General features: G+C 34.0%; 1 protein-coding gene across 3 annotated transcripts in view; it reads right to left on the minus strand.

Annotated features, from left to right (window-relative positions):
• The window catches only part of ARB2A (ARB2 cotranscriptional regulator A), a 423,315-nt gene that overhangs the window by 226,127 nt on the left and 170,079 nt on the right, over window positions 1-27,109 (minus strand). For all 3 annotated transcript variants that reach the window (XM_037032445.1, XM_037032446.1, XM_037032447.1), the window contains one exon: window positions 18,427-18,645. In XM_037032445.1, coding sequence (XP_036888340.1) covers window positions 18,427-18,645 — 219 coding nt within the window. The remainder of the gene's footprint in view (window positions 1-18,426; window positions 18,646-27,109) is intronic.

Consider the following 27,109-nt stretch of genomic DNA (forward strand, 5'->3'; position numbering starts at 1 on the left):
ATACAGTTTCTTCTGGTTCTTTTCCTCTCTACTTCCATTTCTGAACTTCTACTGTCCTCTTTTAGTTCTAATAACTTAAGGTATAGTTCAGGTGTCACTTCCTCCAGGAAACTTTCCCTGGGTCCCCCACTCTCACCCATTACCTGTGACCCCCACCTAAGTACCATCTGGAATCTAGTGCACCTCTGTGTTGTTGCATCCTTAGGGTGAGGGACGTGTTTTGCTGATTCTCATATTCCAAGTGCCTAGCATAGTGTTGTTTAATAAACACTTGATGAAATGTTTAAGAACTTACTGACTGAGGTACTTTTATTTTTTTTAACTCCTCTAAAACATTATTGGGTTAGCAAGCTAACAAAAGAACCATAAATTTATCAAGCACAGTTTGTTGAGTTTGACGTAGATTGTTTTTGGCAATGAAATATAAGTTGCACCAATCTGCTCAGAGGCCACTTTTCACTGTTGATGTGTTTACTCACATAGCCGATGTCAGCCTCTTCTGACTCTGCTCCCACATTCCCTATCAAATCAAGCCTAATTTAAGTGCATTTAATCTACTAATATACATAAGGTAACGCAAAACAAATTACTCAAACCACTGGATTTATAATATAGGTATAAAATTTCTCTTATTTAGAAAGACATACGTTTGACCACACATATTCCACATATATGTAATAGAAAACTTGGAACTAATGTATATTAGAACTTTGAATAAAGACAGGCTAAGCAACATTGTTGATATTCTTAACATTAAAATTAAATGTTGTAATTTACCACCTTTCTAATTTAAAAATTTATAATACAATGAATTATACTCAATGGTATTTATACCAGAACATATTTACCAACGGGAGTACATTCAAGTGTGGGAGCAACAGTCCATACACTTAATGTTAATGAGGACATAAGTCACAGCAGGTTTCAGGGGCAATGGTTCAGTCTGACGATTGAAATATCAATGGTAACAGTATTTTCTCATCCCAATCATGTCAACAATAAGTTTCCCTGAAAATTTTAAACAGCTTGACTTAGTCGGGACAGTGCACCACGATTTGAACTTTCTCCAAGGAAGATACAGAGAACACTAACAGATATATGAAAAGATGCTCAATATCGCTAGTTACAAAGGAAATTAAATCAAAACCACAATGAGATACTACCTTATACCTATTAAAATGGCTAATATCAATAAAATAATAAATAACAAGTATTTGTGGGAATGTAAATTGGTACAGCCACTAGGAAAAACAGTATGAAGATGCCTCAAAAATTGAAAATAGAGTTACCATATGACCCAGCAAACCCTCTTCTGGGTATCTATCCACAAATTTGAATACACTTATTTGTAGAGATATATCTACCCTACATTCATGGCAGCATTATTCACAATAGCCAAAACCTGGAAACAAGAGAGATGTCCTTCAATAGATGAGTGAATAAAGATGTGATACACACATGCGTGCATGGGTACGTACACACACACACACACACAGGAATACTAGTTGGCCATGAAAAAGATGAAACACTGGCACTTGTAACAGTATGAATGGATCCTGAGAATATAATGCTATATAAAAGAAGTCAGATGGGCAAGAATGAGAACTGTATGATATAATTTCATTCATATGTGGGATATAAAACAAAAAGCTACAAATTAACAAACAACAAATATATTTAAAAAATAACAGACTCATAGATACAGAATGGTGATTACCAGAGAGAATGGGGTGGGGGAGAATGAAGTAGGTAAAGGGAGTCAAATACAAGGTGATAGAAGGAGACTAGACTTTAAGTGGTGAGCACAAAATAACGTATTCATATATCATATTATAAGGCTGACACCTGAAAGTTATATAATGTTATTAACCAATGTTATCCCAATAAATTTAATAAAAATACTGAGGTTCTCAGTGTAATGATAAGTTATATTTAGTAAAGAAAATGCATAAAGTAGTTCTCAAACTTTAAAATTCAATGTGGTCTATAACTAACCATTTAAGTATCTGATTTTATTATTAGTGCCATATTAATATAAAGTAAAAGGATCCCTCAAGTTTTCAATGAAAAATAAGTTTCCCGTTTCTGAACTCCTATAATGCACATGGAAGCTGCTTCAAAATATTTACCACAATCTTCCTGATATTAGAGTTGCTTATGAGCATGTTAGCCTCCCCAAGAGCATGTGCGTGAGCTCCTGGAGAACAGGGATTCTGGCTTTTCTATCTCTATCTCACAAAGGGCTGGGGCAAACATAATGTTTTGTAAGTCATACTCAATTGAACTGAAATGTGAAGAGATCCACTCAGGGCTGTGCCACTCAACAGGATACATTTTTTTTTCAGTTTCAAGATACATTTGATATCTTGATTTATTATCTTGGCTAATCTCATGTGCACTGAGTAGAAACTATATGTTTTATTTTCCTCCCACCTTTTATATCTAGCACTTGGGACCTGGTACAAAATCAGTGAAGGTGTACGAATAGAACACAAGCTATAACTGACATTTTACTTTTATCATACTAGTAGTTATTTTAGGTGTCTTGATAGTGCCAAAATGTTTTTTAACGTAAAAGGCATTATGCACATAATTAGGACACTTAGGGGCTAACATCTCTATTTAATACAAACACTTAGTCATTACTCCCTAGATTTACCATCTAGGTTCACCATCTACAGATCTTCCTCTTCTCAGTATTACATCTGGTACTGGGGGGAATTCAAACCTGCTCTCAATCTGCTTTGGGAAATAAAAGAACACAACTGACTGCAATGATGTATAATAAGTACATAAACATTTATTGAAGGGTCACTACTTGCCAAACAGTAGGCAGGCGGACTGCACAATCTGTGGGGTCAAATGCGGGAAAATATGTAAGGAAGAAAACTGGACCTCCGTATCATGTCTACCAGGGTTAACTCAGAGGGTTCCAGATAAGAATTATGCCCCTAGAGTAGTGCAATGAAGCAGTCCTATTTGATACCATATTTCATCCATCTACCATACCATCAATTCTAAAAGTACCATTGCTTTATGTACAATTAAGGGAAAAAATATCAACCAATAATCCATGAGATACCATTAATTTTTAAGATGCATCCCAATTCAGAGATGTTAAAATAGGACAAAAACTTTTAATATCAATAAAAAGATGACAGTGTGAATAATCTCCAATGGACTGAGCCACATCAAACAAATAATAGCCCTTCTTTGAAGGCGCTATCGGACTTGCATATGCAGGCTGCCCAAGAATTCTGAGGGAGTTTTTTCACTCTCCCATGTGATATCGAAACAAAGAACATTAGGAGTGAATGAAGTATATACAGTTAACATCGTTATTCACATAAAATGCACCCAGATTTTCAAGTTTATATTCTTCCTCTTATGTCTTAAAATAGATGATATTAGGAATACTGTTTCAACTAACTTTTAGGTTTAAATGTCAGTTATTTAATGGACACTTCTCCCTTTCCCTGTCTAGTCACACACTCACACACATACACAGATGCACACAAACACACACTCTCTTCTCCCTCAATGCTCCTCAACCCTCCTCAAGTGCATCCACTACTGAGACAAAGGCCAGAGAAGCCACTTGTGAATATGAATGGAGGGAAAAATCCTGGTTCTAATAGAAAAATTTCAATAACCAGAATGGTAAGTAGAAAAACCTAGCTCCCAGTTTTTGTCACTAATCATAGTGCAGTCCTGAGCACATAATATACTTTCTCTTAATCTCAGGTCCCTCATCAACATCTAGAAATAAACTAGCTTAACTTGGTATGTCTCTAAAAATATCTACTAAGTTTCAGCTATTACCTTTTGGCATCTTATTCTAGTAGAATTCTTCTCCTATGAGTAATATTCTTTCTAAATGTACTCATATAAAACAGTAAACAAATGTTGGCTAGAATGAGTTGCATATATTCCTTTTAAATGGAAAAGGTTTGCCTCACTGCCAAAAATTTGAAATAGCAACAATGAACAGAACCTGATTTCCTCTTCTCAATAATATGACTAAAGCAGATTTTAGTTTTGAAAGATTTAATTAATTTAGCAGTGTAAATGCCTAATTCTTTTTTTAAAATTTTATTTATTTATCTTTAGAGGGGAAGGGAAGGAGAGAGGAAGAGAAACATCAATGTATGGTTGCTTCTTGTGCATCCCCTGCTGGGAACTGGCCTGCAACCCAGGCATGTGCCCTGACTGGGAATCAAACCGCCATCGTGTAGTTTGCAGGCCCATGCTCAAACCACTGAGCTACTCCAGCCAGGGCAAATGCCTAATCTAATGTTAAACTTCATCAGGTGGCTCAAAGTTTAAAACAAAAAATTAACCCATTACATAGCTCTGGAAATTACTGGTATGATCACTGCTCTGGTAGAAACATGAAACTTTGGCCCAGTGTATTTTAAAATTTTTCTAAAGGAAAAAATGGTGACTGTTAGAAATATCAGATTATTTTAAAATTATTAAATATAATAGTACAATGAATAATAAGTCTATCATCTTTCTCCTTATTACCTCCTGGGAGAGAGAAATTTCTGAAATTTCAAAGAGAAATTTTGGATACTAAATCAGACATTTGGTAAGCTATATTCATTTAGTAAAACAAATTCAGGTATAAGAACCATTTTTAGGAAAAACAGGAGTTAAGAGAAGTTCTGGTAGATGAATATTAACATTTATATTCAAAGCTAATTTCATCTTTGTTTTTATGGGTTCCCTAAATGGTGTACTAGTTACAACTTATAAACTATTGTTTTTCAAGGAAAAAATCAAAGTTTTCTTCTAGTATTTAATAAAAATAACATTAAGAGTAAAATTAGTATTATATAATTATGAGATGAATTTGATACATAGGATGTTTTAAGTAGTAATTTCATTCTCCAAACAAGTAAGCCTAAGTATATAAATTTTTAAAAATATATTTTATTGATTATGCCATTACAGTTGTTCTAATTCTCCCCCCTTCATTCCCCTCCACCCTGCACACCGCCTCCCCGACCATTCCCCCCTTTAGTTTATGTCCATGTGTCTCAAGATTTTTAGATTCTATATTTCCCATACTATTCTTGCCCTCCCCCTGTCTATTTTCTACCCACCCTCTATGCTACTTATTCTCTGTACCTTCTCCCCATTTCTCCTCCTCCCACCCCCCTGTTGCTAACCCTCCATGTGTTCTTCATTTCTATGGTTCCACTCCCGATCTAGCTGTCCTCTTAGTTTGCTTTTGTTTTAGGTGTGGTTGTTAATAACTGTGAGTCTGCTGTCTCTTCACTGTTCATATTTTTTATCTTCTTTTGCTTATAGAAGTCCCTTTAACATTTCATATGATAAGGGCCTGGTGATGATGAACTCCTTGAACTTGACCTTATCTGAGAAGCACTTTATCTGTCCTTCTATTCTAAATGAAAGCTTTGCTGGATAGAGCAATCTTGAGTGTAGGTCTTTGGATTTCATGACTTGGAATACTTCTTTCCAGCCCCTTCTTGCCTTTAAGGTCTCTTCTGAGAAATCTGCTGACAGTCTGATGGGTACTCCTTTGTAGGTGACTGTCCCCTTCTCTCTTGCTGCTTCTAGAATTCTCTCTTTCATTTTAATCTTGGGTAACGTAATTATGATGTGCCTTGGTGTGTTCCTTCTTGGGTCCAACTTCTTTGGGACTCTCTGAGCTTCCTGGACTTCCTGGAAGTCTATTTCCTTTGCCAGACTGGGGAAGTTCTCCTTTATTATTTGTTCAAATAAGTTTTCCACTTGCTCTTTCTCTTCCCCTTCTGGTACCCCTATAATTCAGATGTTGGAGCATTTAAAGATGTCCTGGAGGTTCCTAAGCCTCTCCTAATTTTTAGAATTCTTGTTTCTTCATATTTTTCTGTTTGGTCATTTTTTTCTTCCTTCTGGTCCATTCCCTTGATTTGAGTCCCAGTTTCCTTTCCATCACTATTGGTTTCCTATGCATTTCCCTTCATTTCAATTTGTTCCTCTAATTTGTGACTAAAATCGGCCAGTTCTGTGAGCATCTGATCACCAGTATTTTGAACTGTGCATCTGAGAAGTTCACTATTTCTTTTTTGCTTAGAGTTATGGGCTCTGGGGCTTTGAGTTCTTCTTGAGCCATGTTTTGGTCTGTTCACACCTGTTAGGTATGAGGAGCGGAGCCCTAGGTGTTCACCAGGGCAGGGCAACTCAGTAGCTGGGTTGTGATGCTGTATGTGGGGGCAGGGTCAGAGAGGGGTAATGGCGGTACCCTCTGCTGCTTCCTGCCACTGGGGCCTGTGTGGTCTGTCTCACTGCTCGCTCCTTCGCTGGTTTATCTGCGCGTGAATGTGTGACCACGGTCAGCCTGCTGCCTTGCGCCCTCACGGGGTCCGCCTGTTGCTACCCCACACCTGGGATCCGTTCATGGCTACCTGTGCACCTGGGTAGGGAGATCTTTCCTGCCTGACCCTTGCTCTGCTGCTGGCTCCGCCCCTCTTACTGGTCTGGCTGAAGGGTTCATTGTTGATGGAAGTTGTATAGTTCAATTTTCTGTGTTTTGGCTGCATTTTTGTTACTGAAACTTTGTTGACTTTAAACCTGGTTGTAAGAGGAGGCACAGTGTTTCCACCTATGCCTCCATCTTGGTGGAAGTCTCCTAAGTATATAATTTCATGTTGTTTACAAACACAGATGTACAATTCAAATTCAAGTGAGATGAATGTACAATGGAAATACTCAAGTAACTAAATAAACGTGTTTTACATATACATAACACATGAGAGGTACACACAGGAAGCCATAGTGTACATATGTGAATACTGGACTGGCCAAAACACCAAAAAGGATGGGTGGGGGAGAAACATGCTTATGGCTGAGAACAGATCTAAACTTTCTTAAAGACAAGCTGAAATCAGAGTAGTGACAAAAAAAAAAAAGACCACCTGCAGTAAACAATACTTTTCAATCAATTATATAAGCTGATTTGGTCTGTCCCTCATCCCTACCTGTAATAACTCCAAACACCTTTTTAGTGAAGCAACTCACACATCTCTGATAGGTAGTTTGGGACTTAGGCAAAATAATGTGTGACGGTACCTTACTCCTGAGGAGACAATGTGGGTCTCAGATTCTACACTCAGTATCTACTCATTGCAACCTTCCAACGATAGTCTTCAAATGAACTGTTGCATTGTGAAAAATGCTATTTTTCTTTTATCACAGCACTTGCTTTGGAATCCCAGAAAGATCAATTTATCCATTCACTTATGTATATACATTTTCCATAAACAGAGAAATCACAGACACCAATTCTAGAAAATGTTCACCATTGGTAATATACTATAGTGAAAAAAAAAGCTTTGCAGTCACATACGGTTGTGCTTAAACCTTGGTTTACCTACTCTTGTTAGGTATAACTATGAGTAAATTACTTTCATTTCAGAGAGCCGTTTACTATCTGTGAAGTCAGGGCAACACATGAGACAATTGTGAGGATTAAACAAAGAACAAACAACTACTATTTCTAACTAAAAAATGGATGCACAAGGGCCATAGGTAGGGGGACGGAGTTGGAGGCAGAGGGTTTTAAAGCGTCCTTTTTTCTCAATAAGGTGTAGGAAGTTGTGAAAATGTAACTGAATACGTTGAAATAGAGAACAGGGTGACAGTGACCGGAGGGGAGAGGGGAGGGAATTTCAGGGGAAAGGGGAAAGGGTTTACAGGAACAAGTATAAAGAACAAATGGACTAAAACTAAGGGGGGTAGAAATGGGAGGGAGGTGGGGAGCACTGAGGGGTGGGATGGGATGGGAGTAAAAGACAGAAAACTGTACTTGAACAACAATTAAAATAAATAAATTTTAAAAAAGAAAATGCAAGAACCAACATTCATAATTAAAGCTCAATATAAGCATGGTAATCCAATTCTATTTTAGAGTTACTGTAATAAAAAGTTATCTTAGACAAGAAACAAGAGGAATTTAATTTGGAGAACTAGGAAGAGCAATGACTTCAAAAATCCAACTGGACAGATGCAAGTTGGAAGTGTAAATTGAGAACCTTACAATAATTATAACTAATATTTATTGAGTGAATAGTATGTGGAAAACCCTGTACATATATGGCAGACACGAGCACCCAGCTCTTAACCAATATACAATGAGCTCTGTTCAGAAAAAGTCCAGCCATTGTTAACATAGGGAGAAGAGTTTGTACTGTTTGCATGACACTGATGAAACATGGCCGCCAAGGAGAGTGGACTGGAATGTGCCTGAGTGAACAGTGATGACTTCACCTACAATAGTTGGTGGGGGCAGTAGATGCCATTGAATGAGCATGTACACTGTGTGGCCATCCCATTCAAAATTATTAAGCAAGTAGAGCAATGGAAAACCACCAAATTTTACATTAAGCTTGAACATTCCTCTGGGGAAATCATTCTGATGATTCAGAAACCTGTAGTTACAGGCAACTGGTGATTGACAGCTTCATAGTGACAATGCACCTGCTCATGCATCATGTCTACTGCAGAGTTTTTTGGTGAAACATCAAATCACCCAGGTGACTCGGCCACCGTACAGACCAGATGTAGGGCCCTGAAACTTCTGGCTTTTCCCAAAACTAAAATTTCCTTGAAAGGAGAGAGATTTCAGATCATCCCTGAGATCCAGAAAAATACCACAGAGTAGCTGATGGTGACTGGGAAAACTAGGAGTTCCCAAGGTGCCTTCTCTGAAGGGGACTGAGGCATCATTATCCTATGCACAATGTTTCTTGTATCTTTTATCTTCTTTAATAAATGACTCTATTTTTCATATTGCATGGCTGGATATCTTCTAGACAGATCTTGTAGAATCAGTCTAAATGCAAAGTAAGGTAACCATAAAACAGGGAGACAGACAGTACTGGTAATAGAGAGCACCAGTAAAGAACTAGTAGAATATGGTAGTAAATATCCCCGGACAGCAGGGATACCTGACCTCTTGCAGTAAACAAGAGGCCACCCATGTTAGTGGAAAGAAGGAGGGAGTGAACGTTGCAGTTAAAAACCCTAAAATGGACACATTATTCTACACGGCCTTCTCTTCTGGGGGAAGACCAGTAGACAAGAAATTCTAAATTCTTGAATTCTACTGACCTGGTGGCCTGACACCATAGTTTCAAAGAGGGAGGTAGGATGGAGAACAGGTGAAGCAGTCTACAAATGAGAAGTGATAACACTTCCAAAATGCCTTAATAATCAAGTCCTCTTCTGTTCTAATTTCTCTATTTCACTTAAATAGCTGCTCATATTTTTCTAGTTACATGTTAGCTAACATATCAACTGAAAAAACTGTTCTTATTCTAATCTTATAAATTCTTTTCTTCTGTACCTTTTTACATTCAATTCCATAAAACAGATGTAGATTAGTGGTTCTAGAAATGTGGTCTGCAAACCTCTGAGGGTTCCTGAGACCCTTTCAGGCAGTCCATTTAATCATACTAATTCACTATTTATCTTTTTGTTATGTTGGCATTTACAATAACACTTAAAAAGCAACAGGGAATAAAACTGCCTATGACTTAGCATGGGTCACAACAGCAGTACCAAACTCTACTAGTAGTCAGTGTATTCTTCACTGGCACACACTCACAGGCAAAAAAGGCAAGTTTGCTTTAAAATGTTAATGAAGCAGTAAAAAAATCACTTTCCTTAAATTTCAACCCTTGAGCATATGCCTAATATCCTGAGTGATAAACTAGAAGGTACACATAAAGCATCTGCAAACCAAACTACTCTCTGATGGTTCTCTGGAGAAAAAGTAGTTGTGCAATAGTTGAGTTGTGCACTAAAGTAGACACTTTTTTCTAATGGAACACTGTTTTTACTCGTAAGATTGATAAACTATCATTATTCAGATTTTGGTATTTGGAAGCCATTTTTCTGAAAAATGAACAAAGTAAACCTGACAGTTCAAGAAAAACAAGTGATAATATTTGTTGCTAATGATAAAATTGAGCTTCCTTGTAACATTAAAATTTTAAGAAACTTGTATGTCCCTGATAAGCTTGATAATTTCCAATCTTAAAAAGGTTTGCAGATGAGATTGGTGGTAATTTTGATAGACAGGATTTTTTGATAGCATATAATAAAATACGCCAAAATTTTGAAGGTCTGTATAACTCAGTGAAAACAATATTTTCTAAATGACCATACACGATGTTATGAAATCATTCATGGGTAAAAGATCCATTCCAAGTATAACACAAGCCAAGCAGATTTTTATTAAAGAAAGCATGAACTGCTCATTGATGTGTTTTAGATTCATGTAGAACTGATCTTTAAGAAACTACCTCTAGTAGTATGTTGGTGTAGCAGGAAAGAAAATATACACAACTATCTGAAAAGGCTATTAAAATACTCCTTCTATTTGCAATTGTTTATCTGTGTACACCCAAATTTTTTCCACAAATGTCAGTAACAAGACATTATATATCTTCATTAACAAGACAATATATCAGTAGAGACAGAAACAGATAGAGCAATTCAGCTGTCTTCTATTAAGGCAAACACTAACAGATATTTTTTAGATGCTATATTTCTCACTACATGTTTTTTGTTTTACAAAATGTAGTTATTTCTCATTTAATGTTATTTATGACATTACATAATGATTTATTTTAAAAGAAGTGTTTAAAATTTGTGTTTTAATTATTTTTCTTAAAAATCAGCAAGTGATTAATACCTACTGACAAAAAACTGTATAGTTACATTAATAATGTTTAAGCATGTACAACAGCAATCAAGGTTCAACTACAACAGAAGGGTGTATACAGCCCACACGCAAGGGGAAACCTGGAGTGCCCAGCTTGGGTGTCCAGGGTGAGTGCTGTGCTACTGGACCCTAAAGGACCTCTACTCTATAAAGTCACTCTACCAAGCCTGGGAAACATAATAGTTCTACCTAATACACAGAAACAAACACAAGGAGGCTGCCTAAATGAGGAGAAAAGGAAACATTTCCTAAATGAAAGAACAGAACAAAACTCCCCAAAAAGAACTATGTAAAATGGAGACAAACAATCTATTAGATGCAGAATTCAAAACATTGGTTATAAGGATGCTCAGTGAACTTGGGGAAAGAGTAGATGAACTTAGTAAGAACTTCAAGAAAAAGATAGGAACATAAAAATAAAACTAGAAAACATAAAAAAGAACCAGTCAGAAATGAAGAATATATAAATGGAAATAAAGAATATGTTACAGGGAATCAACAGCAGAGTAGAAGAAACAGAGGATCAAATCAGAGATCTGGAAGAAAAGGAAGTAGAAACCCAACAAGAACAGTAAAAAGAAGCAAAAAATATAAGGCCAGTGTAAGCAGCCTCTGAGATAACTTCAAGTGTATCAGCATTTGCATCTTGGGGGTGCCAGAACAAGAGAAAGTGCTAAGGAACTGAAAAATGTATGTGAAAAAATGACAGAAAACTTCCCTAACTTGGCACAGGAAATATACAAGTACAGGAAGCACAGAGAGCCCTAAACAAGAAGAACCCAAAGAGGCCCACCTCAAGACACATCATAATTAAATTGCCAAAGGTTAAAGGCAAAGAGAGAATCTTAAAAGCAGCAAGAAAAAAGCAATTAATTACCTGTAGGGGAGCTCTCATAAGACTGTCAGTTGTTTTCTCAACAGAAACTCTGCAGGCCAGAAGGGATGGGCAAGAAATTTTCAAAGTGATGAAAAGCAAGGACTTATAACCAAGATTACTCTATTCAACAAAAGTTTCACTTAGACTTGAAGGACAGATATAGAGCTTCCCAGATAGTCAAAACCTAAAGGAGTTCATCACCACCAAATCAGTATTAAATGAAACGTTAAAGAATCTTCTTTAAGAAGAAGGAAAACAATATGAAATATATGAATAATAAAATGGCAATAAGTACATATCCATCAACAAGTGAATCTAAAAAAACAAAATAAACAAACAGGCAGAACAGAAACAGACTCATTGATACAGAAAACATTTTAACAATTGCCAAATGGGAGGAGTGTTGCGGGCGTGGGGCATGGGGTAAAAAAATGTGAAGGGATGATTAAGAGCTACAAACTGATAGTTACAGAATTGTCATGAGGATGCAAAGTACAACATAGGAAATATAGTCAATAATATTGTAATAACTGTGTACAATGTCAGAAGGGTACTATATTTACTCGGATGATCACTTAGTAAGTTATACAATGTTCACTGAGTTGTATATCTGTTACCAATATAATATTGTCTGCCGGCTGTAATCGAAAAAAATTAAAATAAAAAAATGTTTAAGCATGTAAATCGATCCTGAGACATAAAGTTTTGAAAAGCATTGATTGTAAATCATTTGGGAAAGAATTCATTCAGCCGTAATTCTCCCCCTATTTCCCAAGGTCAAGGTCGTATGAAGAGAAGAGAAGAGAAAGGAGGGGGATACACTGAAAAGTAGGTACTTCACTGGTTCTCATACATGTTAATTCACCTCATTTACTCCTTACCACAGCCTAGTAGCTATGATTATCACTATCCAACAGATGAAGAAACTGAAACTCAGAGAAGAGCAGGACTTGCCCAAAGTCACAGCTTCTAAGTGACAGAATTAAGATTACAGCTTGTTTGAAGTTACACCGTATTAAGTGGAACAGCTGGTATTCAATCTCAGGTCTGTAAGACTCTGCATTTTTAATTTTACCTCCTTACCATCTCTTCACAATGGGTATGATTCTGAAAGTTATTCAGATCCTAAAAACAGGAAATAAAAATAGTTATCATGATCTACCTTCAATGACTAAAGGTTTTAAATTCCTCTGGAAAAATGTAAAGGCTTTGGAATGTAGAAAATATTTAAAACAATACATTCTTATATTGATTATTAAGTTATATTATTATTAAACTAGCCTGTTCTTTTTTCTCTCCAGTTAATTTTAAAGGATTTTAAGGTAAGGATAAAAAATGGAAAGGAGAAAAGATGTAGTTTAATTGGGGGTATTCAGTTTCTGAGGAAAGCAAAATCCAATCTGAACAGCAGCAGCCCCTTGTGGTCTAAGGGGAAAAATAGTGTTATTTATAATTATAGGGGTGGAAATATGTTTTTCAAAAGATATATGTACATATTTAGCCATTTGACTCAGTTCTCAACCCGACACATTAAAAAACAGATGCTTTAAAAAATGATCTGTTGGCAAGATGCTTGTTAAAATTTTATCTGTTGAAATATTAAAATTCATTATGAATTAATTAACACATTATATAAAAATAAAATGTTTTTGTTTCATCATTTTACAAAGTACTATAACCAGTGGTGATTAACACTGGAAATTTTGTGTATCTTGGTATGTGTTGCTCAAAAAACCTAAATTTATAGGATTACCACTGAATTGATGACATTTTCTGTCTTCACTCTTGAATTCAGTTGGCAGATGTTTTCAAGAACAAAAAATTCCATCTTATTACACAACATATTAAGCAAGTTTTCCTGCCAGGCATGTTTGACATGATGTTTATTGCCTACACCAAATCAATCCCCTTAATAAACCATAATATACGCCAGAAAGTATATTATTTCCTATTTAAGGACAGTTGCCACATGAAACAGTAGGTACTTTGATCTCTCAAGCTCTGCACCTAATGCATTAGAAATGTGCTACATAATCCAACAGCTAGTCATATCTATTTATAATCATTTAGAAGTGAAATTATGCTTTGCTAATCTTAAAGTTTTAGACATGCATTCTACTTTATTTCTCCTTGTGCATACTAAATAGTTGTGAAAATTTGAAAGGAGATTTTGATTACTTACTAGATTCCAGAGAAAAAGAAAATTCAAATACTTGTATATACTAGGAAAAGAAAATGGTTAAACAATCCAGGGATTAAACAATCATCGATTGAAACATACATAAACTGAATTTGCTTGCTGAAACACTAGATACAAATGACTCCAGTGGTATTAGCATGTAAGAGAAGAGGTACAGAGAAGGCAGCCTTAACCAATATTTTGGGCATAACCCAAGTCAGAACATCAAAAACAGTTTTTAAAGAAAGCTTGTTTATCAAAATTGTCTGTTTCTGAATATTGCAAAAAGTAACATGAATGCTGAAAAATCAATCAGAAAACTAGACATCACATATCTTGCATGTTAAGGAATAAAATTTTTGTGATGGATGTCAACAAGCAATCAATCCTTAAATATTTGAGTATCTTCAATGTGTAATGCCAGGCTCTGCCAAGATTCCTATTCTGTAAATGTCTCCTCCACATTTAAATTTTCACTTGTGTGGCCCCAGAACTGCCTTCCCTCCTCCACTTCTACCATTTTTAAAAAGTGGTCTGTGTCTAATCATCCTTCTTCTTTACTTTCTAACACCACAGCCCACAATTAAGTCTCTTAGGGTAGAGATATTAAAGCATTTCCAACCCAGTATTTCATAGACTGGTCTCAAATCACTTTTGCCTATATTCCACCTATGTAAAATATAAAGAACTATAAAGTTTTTTAATTGATCTTCTGCTTTAGTCAAAGTACTTGACTTTTTATGGCCCAGTTTGATATCAGAATACTCATTCCCATGCTGCAGGTCACATTATCTATGTATCTTTAGACTAAGACCCAATCTTTTTGCTTTGGGATTTTCAGGGGATTAAATTCTAAGTGTGTGGGTTTAGTATCAGTTCCTCACTTCATCACAGCATGCTCTGCATTATTGTAAAAACTGGCTCATATATGTTGATTACTAAGGATTGACATGCAATTCCAAAATCCATAAAGCATGTTCAAAGGCCTAGAGTATTGTAGAGAGATCATGTGGAAAGACAGGAAAGATAAATTTGTAATTATGAAATAAAAACACAAGCAATGTTTCAAGATTGCACATGACAAATTCCATGTAAATTAACTAATCATAATAACTTCCAAGAATCATAGTAAGGAGAGGTCACTGAGTATGGTGAGAGGAAAATGTGTTATACCACTGGGTACTGTAACATGGATAGAATTTGGATTAAGGGAAAGAACCAGAAGCAAAGTTACGGGTCTCACAAAGCACAGACTGTACATAGGGTAGAGTGAGTACAGCAGTCTGGATGTATTATTATCAGCAAGTATGTCCAAAATAGCAGTGGGTCACCATAAAATATTTCCATTTTCATCCATAATTTTACCAGCAAGACGATATAGCTAAAAAGGAAAACAGAATATCTGACTTTTATATATTCACATGAAAATGTATGGATCAATCAAGGTATCAAATACATCTTGACATACTTTTTACCATTCATTTTTGGATGTATTCTCAGCCACTGGGTTGGGAAGGAGGCCAGCAATGAAAATCAAGTAGCACACTTTAATAATGAAGGACATATTTTAAAAAGCAGTAGTGGTTTGGAATTTTAATCCTGGCTCCAACACATTATTAAATAAAATTTTATTGTGAAGGTTCTGCTCTACAAATACTCATCATGAAGGCTCTGTTCTAGGCCCTGGGGATGCGGCAGTTAGCAAAACAGACGGAGGGTCTGCTCTCAGGAAGTTTACATTAAGTGCTATGTGAACTTGGAAAAATTAGTATGTTTTGACCCACAGTCTACTCATCTGTAAAATTAGATCAAGACTACTGATCCTATTAAAAGAGGGAAAATATATTTAATATACAAGGTCTGGCACAAATAGCATTCCTGTTTTATTACATAAAAATATTTTATTACAAAATCATAATCATGTAATTCTGTAAGGTAACAATATCACATTCAAGCACACCACATGACATTTTAGGTGACATGTTCAAATTGCTGTCCATCTCATGTGAGATATTCACATACCCTACCAACTACTCTCAATACTGGACCCTGTATAATTTAATATATTATTTATTTATACATTATAAGTGTCTATTCTATTTTTAATAGGTGTTTAATAGTGTCTATTAAATGATAACTGGTTAAAATCTATATAATAACTAGATGTAGTTTATTATATCATTATTTTATGATAATTGGTGAGCCTTCATATTTCAGATACATATCTTGTTTTCAATCAGTCAGAACAATGTGGTAAAAAAGAAAAAAGAGAAAGAATGTCTATTTCCAAGATTTAGTCCTACCATTTATGAGTTATGTGATCCTGGACAAAAATGGACCATCTGTGCAGCAGTTCCCTTAACTATAAAATAAGAATAAAATTATTTGATCCACCTATCTCACATGGTTGTTCCAAAGAATAACTGATAAGGTTTAAGGTTTAATAACTCAAAATGTAAAGGGTTAAGAAGTACATAAACAAAAGTTAATTTATCCCCATTACACCCATTGCAATGTATGACCATTACAACCCCTTGTTATTTGGAGACATGCAGAGGGAAGGAGAGCACTGGAAGAACTCACTTTTCAAGCAGATCAAAATTATCTAAGAATTAATGCACTGTACACAAAATGAAGCATTCTCCTCTTTCCCACTGTAAGATCATGCCTTACTACATGGAAATGTGTTTGAAGACTATCAGCTTAACTCTGCTATTTTGCACAATTCCAGAAGATTTTAAGAGAAAGGTGTTTATCAAGAAAAATAGTATTTCATAACTGAAACTATAGGGTTTAAAGTTATATTACCTACATGAGCCTATTTTTGTCTTTTAGCCCTTTTGATGGGAAAAGGAAGAAAGAGGCAAAAAGACATGATGATGAAGTAAAAATGGTAAAGTGTAAAAGAGAGAAAAGATTTAAAGAAAATGACAAAGGGAAAGAGAGCAGATCTTAACAATGAAGAAACCTAAATTTTTTTTTCCTTCAGTGTAAGAAAAAAAAAACAGATGTGAAAACTGAATAAAGAAATTGCACCCATATAAGAGAACAAAAGATAAAATCAAAGCAATGATGGCAAGATGAAGACAAAAAAGAAAAGAAGAGATAAAACCTCCTACACGACAGATGTCAGAAACAGATTCTTAATCTGTACATATAATAGGCATACAAGAAACTGTTTTAGAAGAAATAAAAAAATACACAAAATCACTTTATGTGCATTTTACACAGGTACGTGAATACTTTCAATGATATATTTTTAAAACCTTACACAGTTTGTATTTGAAATCTGGATATCAGAGAGTTCTGTTTTGTTTTTAAGCTCTGTTTTAACATGGGGGTTGACAGACTGAATCACATAACAGAAAGCTGAGGACAAGCAATAGAGAAGATGGTAACACAATGACCTAATGTAGTCATGGGAAAGAAAAGCAGTCACATAACTTCATTAGAACAGGCAAGCTACTTATCGATTCCAAGCCTAGTTGCTTTTGTTTTTCAAATAATGTATTAAATAATAAGGTGCTTTTCAGAAATTTACAAATTATAATCTGCCAAACTTTTGCTTGACTCATTGTTTTAGGTATTCTTGGTGAAGAACACATATTTTTGGGTCTTGAAAATTGATGTGTGGCTTTCATTACTGCTTACCTCTCATAACTTACTCAGCAGGTTGATCTATAATAATCAAATGTCTTAAATATGTGGAGCACGATTCCCAAAAGTATAGTGATTATGCCTTGAACTAGAAGTATATTAAAAAAGTAGCTTTGAAAGCCATGTATTTTTCCTCAAAGATGGTATAAAATATTTTATTAATGAACTTTTAAAGTAAATGTAAAAATAGCTCACACTGAACAATCTCAAACTTTACTACTATCTTACAGTGTAATTTATAAAATGTTAATTATCCATGTTTAAATGTTCTGAATTGCTCACTTTTGAAGAACATATCAGTTTACTACTTTACATACCCTGTAGCATATTTGACATGCTTTACTATTAAATTATATTTCTAGTATCCATAATAAGAGCTTTGAAAACTGCATGAGTCTGTCTCATATATATAATACACAGTATATATCAAGCAGAATGTGTCAAAGTGCAAATAAAACTGTTTGTGCCCCCTGCAGAATCAGAACTCCTTGGGCAGCGCTGCTATAATGACTTCATGCTGCTAGCATTACAAAGTGCAGAGGTTCACTGGGAAAGAAAAGAGCAAAGGACAGAGTTCCCTCATTACACTACCCCTAAACTATTTCAGCTTAAATATTTAAGATATGAATTACTCTTCCTCACTTCCATCTGCCTTCAGAAGTTAAGCTGAGACACCATGGATGGATGGTTGCTCACAGGAAAGCAATACATTAAAACTATCACCACTCAAGTTGAAGACATGTTTTCTACAAGGCATTTTTAATTGCTTTTAAGACATACAAAACATGACACTGACATAAGAATAATGTGTTTGTAACTTTGAATAAAAATAGAGTATTTTCATTCAAGTAGTACCCATGGGAAATAATGGTTAAAATTAAGAATGAACAGTTTCATTAAAAAATAAACAAAATAATGTATATGAAATAAAATATAAAGAAAATAATGAACAGAAGTAATAATCTTATTACTCACTCTGATATACAACTGCATCATTTCTTTTTCTCTTTGAGGGTTACGATACTTCTCATAGAAATCACGCCGCTTCTTTGTTTCTTTAGAGACTTTATCTTTTCTTTCCCGTTTTTCTGCGGGTTCATCTGAACTATCAGAAGATGGCTGTACATGTATCTTTGGCTTTTCTACTTCAATATAGTTTTCATTGGGATTCAGAACTATTACCCCATATCCTTCCTGTTTTGAAAGAAAAGAAGACAGCAAAATTTAATCATGGGAACCATTTCAATTAAAAAAAGTTCTTAAAATTCCAGAAGTTATTTAATATATTTACACATTCATTAAAATATTCCTTCATAAAAATTACTTTTAATTTTTCCAAGAGAAAGTCATTTAAGATTGCTTGCCTGCATTGTATATGTAAATAAGCATAGATTATCTAGCAGAACAAAAAGATACAACTGTAACACAAAGATTATAAAGTTTACATTTTAAAAAATTACTTCAGATATTTCAGATCCCCCAAAATCACTGAAATAAATTATAAAAGTACATCTTCAAGCCACATTAATATTTATAATATATACTTTGAGAAAATAACCTCCTTTAAAGTAAGTTTACAATTAAAAAAGCATTTTGTTGAATTTTTCTTTCCTTTGAAATTTGTGCTTTAATAAATATTTTAAAAACCGCTTGAATGAATTAAAAAGAATATAATCTAACATTTCCATATGTATATTATCATATATGTATCATCAGAATTTCATAGGTATATCATCAGAAACATATAGTGTCTACTTGTGCACCTTGGATTTTTTTACCTCCCTTCTTTCACAAGGCCACAGACATCATAAAACAAAGTAAATTATTGTCTTAGCATAATGTATGGAAGCAACTCTTTAACCCTGAAATTGCTTTCATTTTTTAACTACGGTATAATTTTCTCTTTATAAAAAACTACTACGAGGAAATAAGTTCCAAAGGTTAGAATACAGCTCACTGAACTACTAAACCCTTTTGAAAGTTTTTCTGTCTGATTTAGCTCTAGCAAGGTAAACATTTCTATAGTTATAATTAAGAAAACTCTGGTATTTACATTTTTATAACTGATGGGATATTCTGACTATGAGAAAACAGAAATGGGTAAACAATTACCAATGACAAATATGAATAACACAAAGTTTTAAAATTATTATGTATCTTGACTCTTCTATTAAATTCTACTTGGAGGGTGTCCCAATTTTGCCTTGTACAATCCTGTAAGGTCATACTTAAAACATGTATTATATTATGATAAAAATATTAGAACTACAAAAAATAAAGCTTTTACAAATCATCCTTACTTAAAAAAATAATATATGTTTTCAAAACGGTTACTGTAGAATCTTCTACTTTGTTCGAAATTTAATTATTTTTGGCAAAGTAATCATAAGAAGATGATTATAAAAAAACCTAGTAGCAGTAATAATAGTACAGACTCAATTATCTTATTTTTAAATATGCTACATTGATGCATGCATTGGGTTTTTTAACAATCAATTTCATAAACTATGTACAAAATTCACTGTGACTGCTTCAACTCCTCCTCCCCAAAGGCCCAATGAGATAATATTATTATCTAAAAGTATGATGCAGTTCAGAGATTTTGAAGATCATTGCATTTAGTGATAGGGCTGTTAATTAAGATAGAGTCACCTTACATATATAAAAACTATAATAATAAGTACCAAACCGATTAACAAAATATGACATAATCTTCAATACATGTTTGAATAAAAGTTTTAGAAAAATACCTCTTTCATGAAATCCTTATAAAATACTTCACAAGATTTTAAATTTAAATGTTCTACAGCAAAGTACAAGTGAGGTTTTTTTTTTTTTAATTTCTTAGCTGGTAAGTCAAAGTTTTACCAACAAAAGATATTTTATTTAGTCCTGCTTTATTCTAATCTGTATAGCTATTCAAAAGTCTTGTAATTCATTGTAATCACTGTCAGGTAGACAGATTGTCACTTGGTGATTTTCTACAGTTGGACACACTTGACTAGTTATTAAAATCACATTTGAGGGAAGTTCCTACCCCTCTTCCTCGTGCCTCTTACAACTTTTCACGCCCTTCTCAAGTTTCAGCTATAACTTCTCCTCCCACCAAAAAAGTAAGTTAAAGAACACTGTTGCACTCTGCTAAACAGGGTGAAATGGAGGCATTCAGTACAATGTCTCTGATGTAAGGAACATAGTCAAAAAAGGTCACCACAGGCCAAAAAGAAAATTGCCTCCTTACTAGATTCTGTACCGTGAGTAAGTGGTCTCCTGTCATGTTTCCTCCCTGCCTTCTCTGAGAGAATTGAACTTTCAACACACACATTCACACACCCTCTTATAGTTACGTGTGACTGAGAGATGAAAATAGTGATGTGCTACATTTTCATGATCATTTAAAAAATTTAAACACAAGATAACAAAGTGGGGCTTTAATAGACTGATAATACATTAGCATCATCTTTGCAAAATGAATGAATTCCAAGTAAAGGCAAACTCTTCAGAGAAAATTTATAGTCACCAGAATTACAACTCCTACCCTAATTTATAACTTAATCACTAGAAAGAATATTTTCAGAATATCAGGTTCATTAGAGCAGAAATTTATACTTCAATGTTTGTAAATCATGTACTGGAAAATTATTGTGCCTATTTGATTTTAAATGGACTCTGCAATTTGATGTGTCCCATCTAAATAAGTACAAAAACAGACACACATAAATCATCAAAGAAGTAGTATTTATCTAAGTTATTGATTATGTAACTGAAAATTACATGACTCATTTGTCCAATTTTATAAAGACACAATGTCAATTTTTCACTAAGGCACCAACAGATGAAAAATGATTCTATTTTAAAATCACCACTGTATAAATCAATTAAAGAATTTTTATTATTTAGATTTCAACAATGAATGTTTCTCTTTAAACATCTGAATTATTTAGAAAATATTTTATCACTTAGGTATTTCATACTGCCAATTTAATTAAGGAAATAACAATCAAGAAATATTCAGGAATGCTTTCTGCAGAAATGAGAGCTAATTTTAATAACTGTCTTTGTTGAAAATTCAATTACCATCCCATAAAAATCTCACATTTTTCAATTAAAATTTACCTGATATATTAATTAATGCAGTACTTATTCACAAAGACCATTCATAACTACTTTGTAATGAGTAGGAAAATGCTAAGCAACAAAACAAAGTTAACTAACTATTTATGTGCTCCAATCATAGATATGCAGAAAAACTTCATCTTCTCCTCCTTCGCCATCATATACAAACACTGTCAAACAAATTTCTTCATATGGTAAAGCTACAAGATTTTCTCCATGTCAACATCAAGATATGGAAACAAAGGAGTCAAATCAAATAGTCAAAGTAAAGCAAAGGAGACTACATACCAGAAGTTACATTTAACCATTTTAGGTACAATATTAATTTACATCTTTAAAAAGTCAGAATAAATACCATTCTTTCTAATCCTAGTAACTCAATCAGTATAAACAGAAATAAGTGAAAAAAGACCCTACTTTGATCTGTAACTAAAGTATCCATAAACTTTTATAAAACTATAAAATCTGGTATCAAATACAGTATCCTAAAAGAACTATGCATTATCATTCTAACAAGGCCTCTATTACCAATGCTTAGAACCTAAACATCTTATAAAAGTATTTCTTTTATATTCAATTATTCCTTAAGAATGCTAAATTTCTCATAAGATGAAATGTTAGGTCATTTAAAATATACATGGAGACTTATCTTGAACATGATCAAACAGATTCAATCAAACTGATTATCTAACACTGTACAAGTAAATAAATAAAACCTCTGGCTTCTTTCATAATGATCTACCCAAATCAATTCCAATATCCAACATTTCAAGAGACAAAGCATACATTAAGTTGTTAATTAACTCACGTTTGATCACACAGTCTAGTAGAAGATCAAGAAAGTAATAACGAGGACAAAGAGTGGTAAAAGTAAGCTTTATCTCTTTAATTTATCTCATTGCATTTTCTATCTAACTAGCTTCATTTTCATATGGTGTTTATAAGGTATAAACCATAGGATCTTAATCAGAAACCCTCAAAATTTTATAGTTAGACATAGCATTTTATTCAGCACAAGTATTTGCTGTGACCTAAACAGAATACACTGGCTGTCAGGCCTTCTTCACTTTTAAGTCTATAGATGCACTTACTAATAAATAATAGTTCATTTATCATTCAATCGACAAATGGTGGCTGAGGTCAGAGAGGTCTAAAACAGACAGGTGATGCCAACACAAAGAACCAAAGAGGAACTCCTGCTACAGAAATTAAATCAGCATAGAAACATACTTATCAGAAGATTCTACAACTGGATATAATTTTTAACTGCCTGACCAAAAATAGAATGTACTCCAAGAAAACTTTGCTAAAACTGAAGATTTATCTAAGTTAATTTACCTAATAATTACCAATTATAAAGAAAATTTAAAACAGGAGCAAATTCTACCTCTTTTCAAACCTCTTGTAGTTGGCTAAATAAAAAATCAGCTAAAAATACTCAGCTCTGCACATTAACCTTCCAATACTGCAAGCCACATGTGACCAAAGGGGTCAGGAGCCAGAGTAGAATCCTTTGACCTATGGAGCTCTCCATTTTGGTTAGGCAAGGCTCTGCAAGAGATCATTTTACACAGATTTATCAATCATATTTTTCAAGTTCAGCATTCTATCTACTTGGGTTGAAAGAAGATAGGTGATCATCCTCAAGGGAAATAAAACCCAAAGTGTCTTATCTATAAACTACATCTACCTGTGGTTAAAATGGACAAACCACTGTCCATTCATCTTTTGTGAAAGATGTATGTTGTGTTTATTCTCATCTTTTTCACAAGAAGGGTACGTATATGTCACTGTTGCAACATCCTAGGTGCAACAGTGAGATGAGGTCATGACAACCAATCAGAAGACACTAGTGAAGCGTTAAAGTAAACATAGCTGTTGGAGCTGCAGCTCTGCTTGAAAAATGCCCCCTCCATTATTTCAGCAATTTTCTCAAGACGTGACCTGGGACTGAAACGCCTGAAATGTCACTTGACTTCGTTTTGTGCTTCTTCCCAACGTCCATTTAGGTAACAGCACCCTGCTAATATCTTGTAAATTGTTTGTCACAACCATGTTTCAAACTGTAGCTCCTTTAATTCTAATGTATATTCCATGGTATAAAAATACCATTATATGGACCAACACAGACTATCCCAATAAGTTTCCAACTTTAAATAGCTCATCAAGTTAGTAAGTAAAAGAAAACATGCCACAAAAAGTTTTCAGAGGACCACCTGTTGTCTATTATTTTTACATAGCACTTACTCATAAATCATAACACAGGGTAATTAATCAAGCTGTCAAAGAGAAGGTCAAAGGTTATATGGTAGAGTCAGAAGGTCATGCATGGGCTGATAGAGGTCAGGGTCACACTGCATTCCTCATTATCAAGTTGGGATGAGAGACGGCCCAAGCAAACAAAAGTGAAAGCAGATGGAGAAGTGAGTGGATAAAAAAAAAGAAAAAGAAATTTTCACAAACAAAAAGAAAAGTGAAAGAAGACTGTCAGCTGCCTTCAAGTAGAGAATAGAGGAGAAAAGAAATAAACTGAAATGTGCTCAAAGGAGCTCAAGAACATAAAGAAACTACAGTTTTATTAATTAAATAAGTTGAATATAACTTTTCTTGGCTATTTTATTAGTGCATGGTAAGCAATATTAGAAAATATATTTTTATACCTTCCCTAGTTAGTGTGCTCAAGATAAATTGAAGTAAAGGCAAAGAGTTCCAAGGGTAAAGTATGATTACAAAAAAAAACCCAAAACAAAACAAAAAAAAACTTATGAGGGTTTTTTCTCCTTAATATTGTTTCAGGGTTATAACACAGCTGCAAAAGTTTTAAGCTACAAAATAGATGATTTTTGAGTATGATATAAGGATATACACAAACATAGATGCATCATAAAAGTCCTTTTGAATAACAAAACAGTTATAAAATATTCTATTATTACGCTGGCCTGAATTAGATGCAGAAAACTGTGCAAAATTAGCTGTCACCCTTTGCTCAAAATCTTTGTTAATCTCATTTTGAATGTTTGCAGCTTTATCAACACATGCATCAATGTCAGCTCCTTGGTTACTGAACTGCTGTAGTTGGAAGAAGATATAATTAAAATGTTTTGGCACAGAAAAGGTGAAATTGTATCTTTCCTTGTTCCCTCAGGAGTCTGTAAAACATGAAGGATATATTGACAAACACACACCCCTGTCTCCAGTTTTGACATCCCAGGTCATCCAAGCACTATTTATTTTAGAACATTCACTTTGCACTTTACCCGTATTTTCACCTGCTCTGCTTCTTTTACAAGGTTTTAAAACATTATGTAGCTTAAATTTCTTTTCTATCATCAATATCATATTAAAGCATCTGTAAACACACAACAGCATTAAAAATGTTTACCATTCATTATGCAGGATGGAAACATGCTTTAATGCGACATTATGAAATCTTTTATATTCTTTGCTTCTCATTCTTATCAAAAGGTACAAGCATATACCCACACACTTATACATTAAACTAAAAAGAAATAACAAGCTACAACTGTTGCCCAGTCAACAGCAGATCAAAACTCCTTACATGGATACCGGGAAGCCTATAGACATACCTATTCTATTACGCCGGCCCAAGTGGATGAGCAAATTTATCTAAAGAACTTTACTGTTCTGCCTGCTGGTTATACCTTTATGCTCAAGTGCTAAATAAAACTCCTATGATCTCTTAACTCCTTATTAAAATCCATTATAAAATTGTATAAATATCATAGCTATTGATCTATAGATGGTAGGAACATGGTTTTTAAAAATATTATCACTTTTACACAGATACCACACAATATATGCTTAAAATTTTAAGTTACACTTAAAACCTGCTTAAGAACAATGGTATCTAAACCACTTTATCTTAAAATATGCCACTCTCCTCTTTCTTTCCCAAATTACAATATTGTTTAAACTATTCTGGTTTTTTCAAAGATATTATCAGTGCTTTCTTTTCTTATGGTTCAAGTCCATAATGAATGACCCCAACTATTCTCTGAATCAGTAATTCGTGAAACAGTGACTTCATACAACAAATATTTAATAAACAGCTACTATCTACCAACTAAGTACTCTGCTAGGTACAGTGCTTTGCCTACAAATCACCTTTTATTTTAGATATTTCCATTCAGTAGATAATGCCAAATTGGGATTAAGGACAAATAACTAAAATGTCTGTTTTATTCTTCAAGAGACAGAGGAATATAAAAAGGAAAAAAAAGAAGTATTGTCATAAAATTTTCCTAAAACCACTCTAGCTACACTTTCGAGAATGACTAACTGTAAATGATAAGCTATGTTTATGTTATGAGTAGTATTACTCCAACAAAATGCAAATGTACTGCTTGGGCGTGTGTGTATGTGCATGTACAGTTGCACTGTATTCATTCAGACATTTTAACAAGTAAAATCATTTCATAATCTAAGGGAAAAGCTTCTATATGCATCTATCTCCTAACAGGTGCAACTGAGTACAGCTATGAATTTCCCTCCCCACAGTGACCTGTGTCAGAAGATCTTCTCATACTTCTTCTGCTAAATAATTTAATTACTTATGAGTTATGGTTTCTTTGTAACCTTTTAAATGACTAACTCATTTAAATGCAAAAATATGCAAAACATGATGTCACCGGGTCAAACAGCTGTGTTGGTAAAATTATGGCTGTGAATGTCCCCAAGAACATGAAAATATTAATAATTTATACTGCTCATTAGAAGGCAAAAACTCTTTAAACAGATTTAGAGACAGATTAATTTTATAATCACAAAATGCTACACTACCTCATGGTAGCAAATCTTTCTACCATCTGTGACCCTTTGGTATACATAAAACATATAAAAATTCATAACGGCTTAAAGTTTTTGCAGCATAATATGCATATTCAGGAAAAACTGTCATAGGTACCTGAAAATATGGAGGTAAAGGACTTTGTTTTCAAAAACACAAGTATTTACCAACTTTAACCACAACTTATTTTTCCTTCAAATAGAATACTGTGGTAGCAAATGAGTGATAGAATGAGAGAGTCAACAAGTCTTACCTCTGCAAACCAATATGGTGAGATAAATTGTCTTAAAAATAAATGTCACACTGCAACTTTGAATCTTGTGTAGAAGCGTCTTAGAGAATAACAAGAAATAATGAAATCACGTAAACAAAGTAGTATCATATTTAAAGTTCAAACCGTCTCATGCCTGTGCCTCACAGTATCATGATGGTGCTGAAAGCAAAGGGCAGATCTGCCCAAAAGATCTCCCCAACTATCAGTTGTTTTTAGACATCAAATGCTTTTACTTTAAAAACATATGCACTAATTGTCAAATCTGTGCTATTTAGCCAGGAAACTAGTTTCCTAATGATCATGTTTTTCTGTCTCTTAAGCAATTTAAACATCAAATACATTATTTACCACTATAAATTATAGAAATGTGTTCATCTAGTATCAGCCAGCAGCAACAAAACTCCTTTAATGTGCACTTAATAATGTGCTTTACATTAATAATCTATTAGTGGCAAAAACTA

Source organism: Sturnira hondurensis, unplaced genomic scaffold (assembly GCF_014824575.4).
Source record: "Sturnira hondurensis isolate 20B ecotype Veracruz unplaced genomic scaffold, ASM1482457v3 Scaffold0021354, whole genome shotgun sequence".
Taxonomy (NCBI): Eukaryota; Metazoa; Chordata; class Mammalia; order Chiroptera; family Phyllostomidae; genus Sturnira; species Sturnira hondurensis.